Here is a 12,969-nt window from a genome sequence, read left to right as displayed (position 1 = left end):
GTCTGTACACAGACACCAGTGTTCGTGGTAAAAAATTTTGAGGTCCGTGGTTTCCGTCCAGCTCGCCATCCTCATTGACTGACACCGGGCTGCCCATGACTTGGCTTTGATTGATGGCTTTACTGTTAAAGTGTATGTCAGCCGGAGGCAGGATCTGCGTCTGACGGATGCCAACCATCTGGCTATGATTGCACAGTATCTGTGACTGACAGCAGGCAGCCTGGGCAGGGTGAACGACGACTGGTGGTTTGTGGCAGAGGTGCGCTGGGACTGAACGCCCCTGCCATTGTTGCGCGGTTCAGGGAATGGCTACTGTGGGGTAGAGAGAGATAGAGGCTGAGAGGACAGCAGGAAGTGGGTCTGCATGCAGCCAGAGGCACAGCATGGAAGGAGCACGCTGAGAGCTGGGTACCCCTTTAAAGAAGCACCAGCTCAGAGAGCAGGGGAATAGGGCATTGTGGGGGGGGGGGGGGGGTTGGACACACAGAGACGGCAGAGGAGGATTGTCAAGAAAACCCCATATGCTAAATGAGGAATATTAATTTCATCAGTTGGAAACTTACATTACACTTTTAATGGAAAAAGTCCGACAGCTAACTTTTTAAAAAAACTAGCAGCCAAGATGGCCACTGCAATTTGCATCTGAAATACCAGGAGATTGAACTGGAGACAAAAGTCTAACCAGAAGCCCAGCCAGAACAATGATTTGAGTAGATTATGCAGATCATCCTCATTAGCGGGACAGTCAGCGCTATCTTGAGACATTCATAAGTGGAGACGTCCCTCCAGCGGATTAACACTGATAACCCCACTGAAGAGAGTTCTTGGGTTTTAGACTTTGGACCTCATTAAAAACAAAGGGGATTGAGAGAATCATGTGACCATGTGTCCATCTCTGAAAAATCTGGGAGTTTTGTTACACTCACAGAAAACAAGCAGTAACTGAGAGTGCAGCAGCAGAGAACACTGTTTGCTTTCCTTTCTCTCTGTCTCTCCAGAAAGCATCAAGTTTGAAAACCATCTGTGACTGTGGACCCTCCAAGCCGACAAACTGCTACAGCCAGAGACCAGGGGAAGAGAGCCACCTACCAGTCTGCCTTCAAGAAAACCCCGAGGAAAGCAGGCCAACCACAAAGTTCACTTTGACCAACTGAGGACTTCAGGAATACAGCTTCAGCCAGAGGACTACCAGAACATCCACTTCACAGACTGTATATTTATGTTCCATTTATTCTGGACTTTAATCCAACCACCAATCTATTTTTTCCTCTGTAATCTATTGTGTGTGTGTGATTCTTGTATGAATTTGTGCGTGAGTGTGTAGTGTATTTCTTATTATTTTAAATCGGGGTTAGATTGTTAAGTATAACAAACTTATCTCTTTCTTGTTTAAACTCAAGAAAACCTGTCCAATTGGTTCTTTAAGATCACAGTAAAAGAAAAAGATAAAACACTCACAGAGGTGGTAAGCACAAGCACTGTTTAAAAGGAATAAACCCTGTTGCGATCAAATAAGAGAAGGGCAAGAGGGCCGTAACAGGGATGGACACGGATGGGAGAGAGGGAGACAGACAGAGGGGAGTGAAGAGGGGGCTGGACACAGGGGAGAGGTGGAGGGACACAGAGAGAGGGGGATGGTCACGCAGAGAGGGGGATGGTCATGCAGAGAGGTGGATGGTCAAACAGAGAGGGGAGAGGGAGAGATCACGATCACTCCAGTCATATGGACATCTATCTGAATTCTCTGCTTCGCTACACCAAATGTGAGGGCGGACATTGACTACTTGTGCAAGCAAAAACAATGCCAGGTATCTCATTAAAAATAGAGAAATGTGTTTTAAATTGGATTGTTTTGATGGCATTAGGTTGGCTATACACTTTATATGCAGACAAATTGCCCCTATGTCCCTGGCTGAGAGAGGGGAGAGAGGGGATGGACATGGTTGGAGGAAGGGGGAGAGGGGGATGGACAGAGACGTGGAGAGGGGCTGAACACACGGAAAGGGGGATGGACACAGAGAGGGGAGAGGGCTGGACACATGGATAGGGGGATAGACACACAGAAAGGGGAGGGGGTGGACGCAGAGGAGAGAGGGGTAAGGACGCCGAGAGGGGGAGGGGGGATGGACGCAGAGAGGGGGATGGACACACAGGGGGGTGGGGGATGGACACATAGGCGGCTGTGTCTACCCCACTCTCCCCTTCCCTCAGTTAATATACAGGCTAAAAATGCGCCTTAGATCGACTAAAACTTGCTCAGTTCGAAAACAAAAATGCTGCAAGGAACGAAAGTTAGTGAGTTGTGTTAGCAGGGGGAATGATAGGATTGAGGAAGTTTAGCTGCAGCGCTGTGTGAGATCCAGCGCGGGGGAGGAGCTGCCAATCAGCAGGAGCTGGAACCCAGGGCGCTGTAACAATATAACCTGCTGCAAGTAAAGACCTGTCTGTAACTGGAATCTTCCCGTCGTCTGTGAAGCTGCAACTTTAACCTGCACTAGATTTCAGGCCATGGCTTCTTCGTCCTTGAACGTTCTCAGACAGGTCGTCCAGGGTTTAACGGGAGGAACCGGCTTCGATCGGGTTTTGAATAAGGTAGACAGATAGCTGACAGGATTACTAACTTTTACTGAAGCAAAGTCCACTGGTTTAATCAAGGGCATCTCAGAAAACTAACAGTAAATAGCCCTCCAGGACATGCCCACACCGTCAGTAGAGATCTGATTCTGATGGGCATGATTTAGCTTTTTAAATTTGCTTTCACACAATTCGGTCGAAAATGGTAATAGTTCCCAGATTGGGGATGGAGTGCATGCAGTTGTTCCGACTGCACTGATATGATTTAGGGAAATTAATCCAGGTTGTTAATGCTGTACTAATCAATGCCTGAATCTAATTTATTTACTTCCACAGTCGGTGTTTTATGTGGTGGTATATTTAATAGCACCTTCCCCAGATACTAAAAGGTGCTGCAAACACTAACAATATGACTTTTAAAGGCACAATAGGTAGCGCAATGCCCTTTAACCTTCGGGACCGGGATTTGAATGAGATGAAAATCTCCCTCTGGTGGCTAACATTTGAGCAGCATCAGCCTAGTTCCCAATGTCATAGCATTTGTGTTGATATCCCAGACAGTCACAGTGACTTCAGTAATCAACAACAATTGTAGTAATGAGTATCTTTTACACATTCAGACACACTCAAAAACTGATGCTTTTGTCGCCCATCCCTAATTGCCCTTGAGAAGGTGGTGGTGAACCTTCTTGGTTCCTTGGTTCTTGCAGTCCATGTGAGGTAGGTATACCCACAGTGCTGTTAGGAAGGGAGTTCCAGGATTTTGACCCAGCGACAGTGAAATAGCGGCGCTCCAGATCTAAGTCAGGATGATGGGCTGAATTTGGTGAGGCTGTTTGGAGCGGGACTGGAGGCGACCGCCTGGAAATCCGATGTCGGTTCCAGATTTAGTCAACGGCGGGAAAGCACCAAGTCGGCCTTGCCTCCCCAGTACGATGGGAGTGTAATTTAAATTGTTAAACTGATTCTTAAAATACATTGGCATACAATTGAAAGCAATTCAGTGGGGTGCTTGGAATTAAAGTGGACGATGGGTGGCCCTCACATGCCTTTGGATTCCCGGCCATTGAAAGGTGCACACTGAGGCAAGATCTCAATGCAGTGATAGGGGAAGGCAGCTGTGGGGGGGTGGGGGTGCAGTGTGGAGGACATTGTCAGCCTGCACTCATGTCAACTCTGCCTGGGTGGGCATGTTGCTGGGTGATCTGCCCAAGTGGCCATATTATCGGGTGAGAGGGTTGACTCTCAGGAAGGGTGGGCAGTGAGGGCCATTAGGAAGGAAGTCGAGAGGAGTAGCAAAGGCAAAGCTGCCAAGGCAACTTCATCTCCGCAAGGACAGCGCTGTGGAGGCCTACTGATCACCTGGTAGAAGTCTCATACACCCGGTCTTTATGGACCCTGTGGCATGATGTAGCGCACCTGACAGAGGCAGAGCCAAGAGGCAGCTGCGCCTGTCTGTGAAGCTGCATAACAAGAGCAGCAGCAGCCGACCGTGCCAAGAAGGATGCACCTGTGCCAGAGAATGTACTGGACTGAATCAGCTACCTCCAGATGTCTCAGTGGCATTGTCAGCAAACTCTCTGGGTCCCGGGGGAGGCTGTCACCGACTTATGTGCCATGCTGCAGGGCGAGTTGCGACCTATGGGATTCAGTGGTCACCCTATGCCCTTGAAGATTGCTGTGGCACTTAATGTTTATGCATCTGGATCATTTCAAGGCTCCACCAGGGACATCCGTGGGTCTCCCAGGCTGCAGCCCACCACTGCATCAAGGAGGTAACCAATGCCTGTTCAAGAGGACTGGTGGCTATGTGTGCTAATGACTGACCCTGACAGTCAAGCATAGAAGGTCGTCGGATTCGGGGCCATCGCTGGATTCCCCCAAGTGCAAGGTGTGATAGATTGTAAGAATGTGGCCATCAAGGCTCCAATGGACCAGCCAGCTGCCTTCATCAACAGGAACAGCTTTAATTCCATCAAAATTCATTTGGTCTGCGACCACTGAAAGCATTTCTTACAAGTGTGCACCAGGTTCCCGGGAAGCAGCCGCGACTCCTACATACTTCGACAATCCCAAGTGCGACAGCTTTTCAGACTCTCCCCACTCACCTTAAGGGATGGGTTCTTGGGGACAAGGACTACCTATTAAAGACATGGCTACTCATGCCTGTGAGGAACCCTCGCACTGCAGCAGAAGAGAGGTAGAACACTTGCCACGGCTCCACCTGAGCGACCATCGAGCAGGCTATTGGGCTGCTGAAGCTGAGATTCTGGTGCCTGGATCGATCCGATGGAGTCCTGCAGAATGTCCCAGCGAGGGTCTCGCATCTCGTCGTGTTCTGCTGTGCTCTGCACAATCTAGCACGACAGAGGGAGAAGGCCTTGCATGAAGAGGACATGATTGATCACCACTCCTCGACCAACAAGGAGGATGTGGAAGAGGGTGATGAGCTGGCAGCACTGGATGTTAAACCCCTTGCACTGGAGGCCAGTCACATTGAGCGACGGGCCAAGGAGGCAAGGAGACAGTCTCAAACTGACCTGTTTCCAGCCACCATGATAGCCTTTCATAGTGAATTCAATAAAGATTCACCTCAGTGCATTGTCTGTTACCTCCTTTCTGTTGGGTTCTGTGCCGAGTCCCCAGCTTAACTATATGCTTTGGCCCATGTAAAACACTTACCAAAGGAGGGCTGTGCTTACACTAGCAGCCCACTAAGGGAGAAGGGTGAAGTCAGCATCTCATGATTAAAGCATGAAAGAATAAGCATTTTCCACAATGAATGTTAATTTCAAAAACAAGAAAACTTTATGACAAAACAAATGGCAAATGTCAAACACTCAGGAAACCCCAAGTGTGTCTAGGTGGTCTTTATATGTTTTAGAGTGCTTCCATGAGGTGTGACTCCTGTGTAAGAAGCTGGGCTGGAGGCAGCCTGCTGATCAGGCTACCCCTTGGCCTGTGATGACTTTGGCAAGTGTCCTCTAGCTGCCTGAGGCCTGGAGGGCCCCAGCTACCTGAGGGTTTCCTGCACAGGTGTAAGACTTTCCTCAGGCGTCACGGCTACTGGAGCTGGGCTCACTGGCGGAGGGACTGAGGGGCCACTATCCACACTCTGAACAGCCTGAGAGAAGCACCCAGCTGTGGTGGTCAGCCTCTCCTCCTCCCTTTCAAGGCTTATGTTGACCAGAAGACAAGGAGCTGGAGATGACTCCAGGTGTTACGTTCTTCTCTCGCCTTGCCTCTGCTGCGTTGAGCTCATGGCCAAGCCGATGGTGTGCATGTCTGTGTGCAACTGTGGGATCTGGCTCTCCGTGGAACAAGCCATGTGCTCACATGCCTGAGACATGGCAGCACTCATGGCACGGATGGACTCCTCCATCGTCCGCTCATGATTGCGCATTGCATCTGACATCTCGGTCACATGTTGCCTTACCTCACTCTGCAGCTCCAACATGCCTTGTGCTGTTGACACCAGAGACTCCTCATGAGCTTGAGGCTCAGCATGGGACTGGCCACCCACAGTCCTCTGACTGTCAGAGGCCTCGGCTGTCTCAGCCTTAGCCAGCTGCTCGGGTGCGTGTGCAGCGCTGTCACCAGCTTGTGACCCTGATTCTAAAGCTGAGCCTAAACCCACTGAGGTGAAAGTATCTGCACTGTAAGGTGCAGGAGAGTCATGTGACGGTGCATCCTCTAACTGCTCCTCCTCCTCAGAGGTTGACTGCTGTCCCCCTTCTGCTGGAGTAACCTGAGGATGCCTACCAGCATGAGAGAACACAGACATCTGTGAGTTAGGCTATGCAGATCTTGTCGTGATATCCATGTGTGATGTGGATCTCCAGAAGTAAACCGTATGTCAATTGAAGACAATTCTCACTCTTCTTGCATGGAGACTCCAGTCTCACCATACGCTATTGAGCGGCCACCCTGGGTCCCCACCAACTCCAGTACTTCATTCTCAGCTGTCGAGAGTGGCCATATGTCTGAAATTCTTCCACCAGTCTGCGAGGTCTCCCTGTTGTTAATGGGACAGCATGTCCTGCAAGTCGAAAGAGGGATAGTCATACATCGGCGAAAGAGCATCAGGACAGTTCTGCTGGAGTTTCCTATATGGTTCATCCTCACGTCAGCTCTCAGGGGGTTAATAGGGATGAGATGTGAAAGAAGGTGTCATCTGGTCAAGATGCAGCCATGCATTTGACAGGATGTGGTGATATCTAACTCCCTTTGCCAGCGACTTTGTGGTGCCTCCCTGCCCATGTCCCGCTTGCTCCTGCATAGCCACATGCAATCTGCAAAAAGGGGAGAGATATGGAGCACTCGTCTTGGCAGAACAAAGGAGGTCGTTGACTCCCTTCCTGCACTGGACCCATGTTCGGGGGGCTGGGTGGGGGGAGGAGGCGGTGACCCCACAGCTGCTTACCTCTTCTGCAATTTCCATCCAGGCTTGCTTTGTCAGGCAGGAGGACATGTCCTTGCCATCACTGGGGAAGAGGACCTCATGCCTTTCCCTTGCAGCCTGGAGAAGATTCTCCAGAGAGGCATCGCTAAACCGTAGGGTCACCTGGTGTCTTGCCTCTGTCATACTGCACTATCCTTCTCCGGGTGTGAGGGGGGTGGTGGGTTAAGGGGTCCAGGGATCACGCCAACACCGGTTTAACAAAGAACACGAATCAGCAAATGACTCAAAGACAGCAATGAAAGCAGGTCTGGCAGGGCTTTAAACGTGGCGTCAGCACCTGCTCTGGAGTCATCTGACAATTATTCGGTCCCTTGAACCACGCGCCCAGTCAGATGATTGGACGGGCCCCATGCCTCCTTTATGATAATTGGCTGTCCACCACGTGATTGCGGTGGGCTGGCCACACACGTGACGAGTGGTGACAGCAACTATTTCCTGTTCCGCTGCCGGGACCCATGATGGGTTCATTAAATTCAGTCCGATGTGTAACTTGGAGGGGAAACTGCAGGTGGTGGTGCTCAGCAGGTCTGCCAGTATCGGTGGAGAGAAAAACAAAGTTAATGTTTCAGGTATAAAAACAAGAAATGCTGGAAATACTCAGTAGGTCTGGCAACATCTGTGGAGAGAAAAGCAGAGTTAATGTTTCAGGTTAGTGACCCATCAGAGCTGGCAAATATTAGAAATGTAATAGGTTTTAAGCAAGTAAAGTGGGGGTGGGGAAAAAGATAATAAAAGAGGTGTTGATAGGACAAGGTCACAGAGAATAACTGACCAGAAGGTCATGGAGCAAAGGTATGTTCATGGTGTGATGAAAGACAAAGCGTTAGTACAGCGAGGGTGTTAATTGACAGAAAAATGAACAGCCCTGGCCCCAAGCACAAACATGAAAAAAACAGTGAGTAGGCACAGTAGAAACAAACTAAAATAAACAAATAAATAATAAAAAGGGGGGCCCCGTCATGCCCTGAAATTACTGAACTCAGTGTTCAGTCTGGCAGGCTGTAGCATGCCTAATTGGTAAATGATGTTCCTCAAGCTTGCGTTGATGTTCACTGGAACACTGCAGCAATCCCAGGACAGAGATGTGGTGAGAGCAGGGGGGTGTGTTGAAATGGCCAGCAACCGGAAGCTTTTGGACTGAGCAGAGGTGTTTTGCAAAGCGGTCACCCAATCTGCGTTTGGTCTCCCCAGTGTAGAGGAGACCACATTGTAAGCAGCGAATACAGTATACTAAATTGAAAGAAGTACAAGTAAATTGCTGCTTCGCCTGAAAGGAGCGTTTGGGGCCTTGAATAGTGAGGAGAGGAGGTAAATGGGCAGGTATTACACCTCCTGCGATTGCTGGGGAAGATGCCGTGGGAAGGGGACGAAGTGGTGGCGGTAATGGAGGAGTGGACCAGGGTGTCGCGAAGGGAACGATCCCTTCGGAATGCTGACAGGGGATGGGAGGGGAAGAAGCGTTTGGTATTGGCATCACGCTGGACGTGGCGGAAATGACAGAGGATGATCCTTTGGATGTGGAGGCTGATGGGGTGCAAAGTGAGGACGAGGGGAACCCTGTCGCGGTTCTGGGAGGAGATGGAATGAGTGCGGGAAATGGGCCGGACACGGTTGAGGGCCCTGTTAACCACAGTGGGGAGGAATTCTCAGTTGAGGAAAAAGGAAGACATATCAGAAGCACTGTCATGGAAGGTTGCATCATCAGGGCAATGTGTCGGAGACAGAGAAACTGGGAGAATGGAATGGAGTCCTTACAGGAGGCAGGGTGGGAAGAAGTGTAGTCCAGGTAGCTGTAGGAGTCGGTGGGCTTATAATGAATATTAGTAGACAGCCTATCCCCAGTGATGGAGACAGAGAAGTCGAGGAAGGGAAGGGAAGTGTCAGAGATGGACCATGTAAAGGTGAGAGAATGGTGGAAATTAGAAGCAAAGTTAATAGAGTTTTCCAGTTCCAGGCGGAAGTGTCGTTACTGTTTTGTGGGAAACACGGCAGCCAATGTGTGCACAGCAAGGTCGCTGGGAGATCGTCAAAATACTACCATAAAATCTTTTATGTCCATCCAAGAAGGTAGACAGGGCTTCAGTTTAATGTCTCATAAGGAACAGTACTCGTTATTTAGCAAAATAGTATTTTTAAAAGGCAAACTAATTTCTAATGGAATTACAATTGCACCTTTGTCTAGATGACTGTTGTTTCAGCTAGTCCTGGGAAAATAGTCTGCGAAATGAAAGTGCAACAGGAACATGTGAATCGAGCAGGCACACTGCATGGAGGACTGACTGCTACTCTTGTTGACGTGGTATCAACGACAGCCTTACTTAATACAGAACGGGCACTACCGGGAGTTAGTGTAGACATGAATGTAACGTGAGTGCAATTTTCAGAACTTGGTAAATATAAACTGTTTTGATGGTATGGTAGCAGTACTGAAGTCTTGTTGCACAGCATCTAAATTCACTGCCAATAATTTATAGCATCCTACATAGAGGATTGTTTTCAAATGCAAGATGTGGTGGAGATGCTAATGACATTTAGAACCATCTAGATATTCGTTAGCAGAGAAATGGAACTTTAAAAAAGCTGGGCACACATTCACATAGCACAGAAGAAAGCTAGTCAACCCATTTTGTCAGAGCTCTTTCAAAGAGCTATCGATTTAACCCCATTGCTGTTGTAATGTTGTAAACACTGCAGCCAGTTTGCACACAGCAATGTCCCACAGACAGCAATTAGATAAATGACCAAATATTCCATTGATTGAGGAATAACATATTGCCTGGCCAGGACACCAGCAATAACTCCCCTGCCCTCCTTTGAAAGGTGTCCTGGGTAGAGGCCTGCTACCCAACCCGAACCCGAGGGGACCCGACGACGTGTCGGGTTCGGGTCAGGTCGGGCCTATCTTCAGGGCATAGCTTTCGGGCTCGGGTCGGGCCGAGTCCAGGTTGCATCAGGTTGGACACATGCGGTAAGTGCTCTGCAGGTAAGTATTGAAATTAAAAAAACTTATGAGCTGGGAATTCGGGACAAAACTGAGTCTGCGCAGTGACTGAGTGACCTCATCACGCATGCGCTGCAGCTTCTTGCAGGTTCAGTGTCAGGAAGGCAAGTAAAGGGATGGTTGGGTCGGGCTCGGGTTGGGTCGAGTCAGGGCGGGTTTGAGTCGGGTTGGCCTCAGGGCAAAATCGGGGGGACTTGGGCTGGGTCAGTCTTGGGTCCGGTTCTTTTTTCCCAACCTGAGCAGGCCTCTAACCTGGGATCTTTTACATACAGAAAGGGCAAATGGGGCCTCGGTTTAATGTCTCATTCAAAAGATGACACCTCTGACCGTGTAGTATTCCCTCAGTACTGCACTGGGAGTGTCAGCCTAGATTATGTCCTCAAGTCTCTGGAGTGGGATTTGAACCCAGACTCAGTTGACAATGCATGTGAAGCTTGGGTATACCCATCTTTTCGATCTACCTTCTATGGCATGTAGATTGGCTACTTCCACTTCCATATTGATCAAGTACAAGTAGATCAACTAAAGAGCAACAGCGTGGCCTTGTTGGAGATATTTATGAATTAGAGTATTCTGGTGGACCAGCTAGGAAAAATAGTATGAATAGGGGTTAATTTAGGAGGAAAGTGAAATTGCACAATAGGATTTATTTTTGATTTTTAAAAAAACTGTCACTGTCCAATAACAATTATGATTTTCTCGATAGCTGTAAATTTATTATTGTGTGACTGGTCATTACTGCTCCTTTTAGATACATGAATGCAGCGAAACTGGGAGAGGATATTATCATAACTGCTCAGGTGCTAAAGGAAGGTAAATCTCTCGCATTTACAACTGTAGATTTGACGAGCAAAGTAACAGGAAATCTTCTAGCTCAAGGTCGACACACAAAGTATTTAGGCAGCTGAACAATTTCTTGACTCACGGAAAATGTTCTTCTCGTGCTTGAATGGACTTACTCTGTCCAAGAAAAATGTAACACAAATTAAATAATTTAATTTCACATTTTGTGGATTATGCTTTCAATTATTTACCAGAGTAATTAGTAGGTAGAATGAGAGTAAATAGGTTATATCCTGGATCTGTACTCAATCAGAGCCTGTGTCTCCAGTGCCTCCCCCGGATACTGCAATACAACACAGAATAGAATGGCAAATCCGTAGCTAATACCACACAGTGGGGAGTGTAATCTCACAGGAGATGGGTAAGGTCAGGCAGTCCCTTGGGAAGGGCACATCACATGCCCTGTTACCCTGAACTATTTGTACTCTATCTCACCTACCTTGTTTTTTCCTCAATCTTCTGCCCATTGATGAATTTCATGGGGCAAGGAGGAAAGAGAACTGGGGGAGTGGGGGGGGGGGGGTTGGTGGCAGGGGTGCGGAGAAGGGGGATATAGAAATAGGGCTGGACCTGGCATGGAAGTCACGAGACAAAGCACTTTCTTCCCCTTCTGGCAACATGCAACTATAGACAGACAAGAAAGGAAAGCCAGCATTATTGAGCATATACTGCATGGTATTTAGCATTTAGGACTAGGTGTGCTTTATCATTCTTATGGATTTGCAATAAGAATTGTTAATACCAGATCAGAGATTAAGTTTCATAAACCTGTTAATCAAGTGTAGCTAATCTGATATTAGAGTGAGATATGCACAAACAGCAGTACACGCTGAATTTTATGTTGGAGCCCCCACCCACTGGCCAAACAGTTGGGGGGAGCCCACCTCCGCCTGGCCTGTAAGCCACACCATGATTTTGTGGCCCAAGCCCTGAATTGGCTTCGAGTGGGACTTTTGCCCGAGACAGTAAGTCCCACCTCCAAGAGCTGCCAGCCAATCAGTGGGCCAGCAGCTCAGTCCCAGCAGCGCCACCGGGAGCGGTGGGTCAGTCGAGGGGGCTAAATGTGCTGCAGTGGGGGTGGCTTGTGTGTGAGGGGCTCTCCAGGGAGCACAGGGTGCCCAATCAGGAGGATCTCCCCACCACCAGCCAACAAGGAGGCCGCCAGGCTTTGCTGGGCAGCCTCCTAGTGGTCCTGAGCCACCGACCCCAATTGGCTTGGGGTGGGCAGGCTGTTTCTCATCATCGCCGCTTGCAAAATTGCAGCAGGGGCGGAAAGGCGACTGGAACGGCCCCTTCCCCTCCCACTCAATTTTATGGTCATCCTCCCCCCACTGCCAGCTCCTGCGGGGGGTGTAAAATTCCGGCTATTGTGTGTATCACCAGTAAATGCACAAGTTTTCTATGCATCACCAAACCTCGAGAAACTATATATATTCAACAGTTTTGAAAAACATGTGTGCTACACCGAGAATTGTGTGTGTAAAATGCGGGGTGTAAGCAGGAGCATAGAATTAGACTAGGTGGGTCACAGTGAAATACATCCCCTCTTTGTGTACTCTACAAGCTTTCAAGATTTTTATGCTCCACTGATTTTTGCACATCCCCGCTTTTAATCACTCCAACATTGGCAGCCATACTTCGTTGCCTTGGCCCCAAGCTCTGGGATTCCCTCCCTAAACCTCTCTCCTCCTTCAAGATGCCTCTTAAAACTTACCTCTGATCAAGCTTTGGTTCATCTGTCCTAATATCTCCTTCTGTGGCTCAGTGTCAATCTTTTTGTATTGTTCATTAAGCACCGTGGGAAATTTTGCTATGTTAAAGGTACGATATAAAGGCAAGCCGTTAACATAGTTCTGGACCTCCAGTAATAGCTCCAATACTGTGTAAAAGGATATTTTTGGATTGAAAGTTATTTTAAAAAGCTCAGTACTCTTCAGGATGGTGTGGTCCAAATTAAAACAGCATTTGCTAGCCATTTACACATCATTCAGCAGTGATGAGACACACTACTGGGGCAAGGTGAAAGTCCACAAAACACACAATCTTAAACATATTTAGTGAGTGAAGTACTGCTGAAGGTAGCTTCATT

General features: G+C 48.5%; 1 protein-coding gene across 1 annotated transcript; it reads left to right on the top strand.

The window, feature by feature from the left end:
• The first annotated feature begins 2,224 nt into the window (after window positions 1–2,224).
• Window positions 2,225–11,040, top strand: acot13 (acyl-CoA thioesterase 13). The gene is made up of 3 exons (XM_068050139.1): window positions 2,225–2,592; window positions 9,219–9,403; window positions 10,789–11,040. Exons 1-3 carry the CDS (start codon window positions 2,509–2,511, stop codon window positions 10,943–10,945), a joined length of 426 nt encoding a protein of 141 aa, XP_067906240.1. The 5' UTR covers window positions 2,225–2,508; the 3' UTR covers window positions 10,946–11,040.
• Window positions 11,041–12,969: the final 1,929 nt, after the last annotated feature.

Source organism: Heterodontus francisci, chromosome 2 (assembly GCF_036365525.1).
Source record: "Heterodontus francisci isolate sHetFra1 chromosome 2, sHetFra1.hap1, whole genome shotgun sequence".
Taxonomy (NCBI): Eukaryota; Metazoa; Chordata; class Chondrichthyes; order Heterodontiformes; family Heterodontidae; genus Heterodontus; species Heterodontus francisci.
This window is presented reverse-complemented; position numbering and strand designations above follow the sequence as displayed.

Coding starts and splice junctions, on each gene's coding strand:
- acot13 (XM_068050139.1), top strand. CDS start 2,509: ATGGCTTCTTCGTCCTTGAACGTTCTCAGACAGGTCGTCCAGGGTTTA. Junction 2,593..9,218: donor TCGATCGGGTTTTGAATAAG/GTAGACAGATAG, acceptor ACCTTTGTCTAG/ATGACTGTTGTTTCAGCTAG. Junction 9,404..10,788: donor AGTGTAGACATGAATGTAAC/GTGAGTGCAATT, acceptor TGCTCCTTTTAG/ATACATGAATGCAGCGAAAC.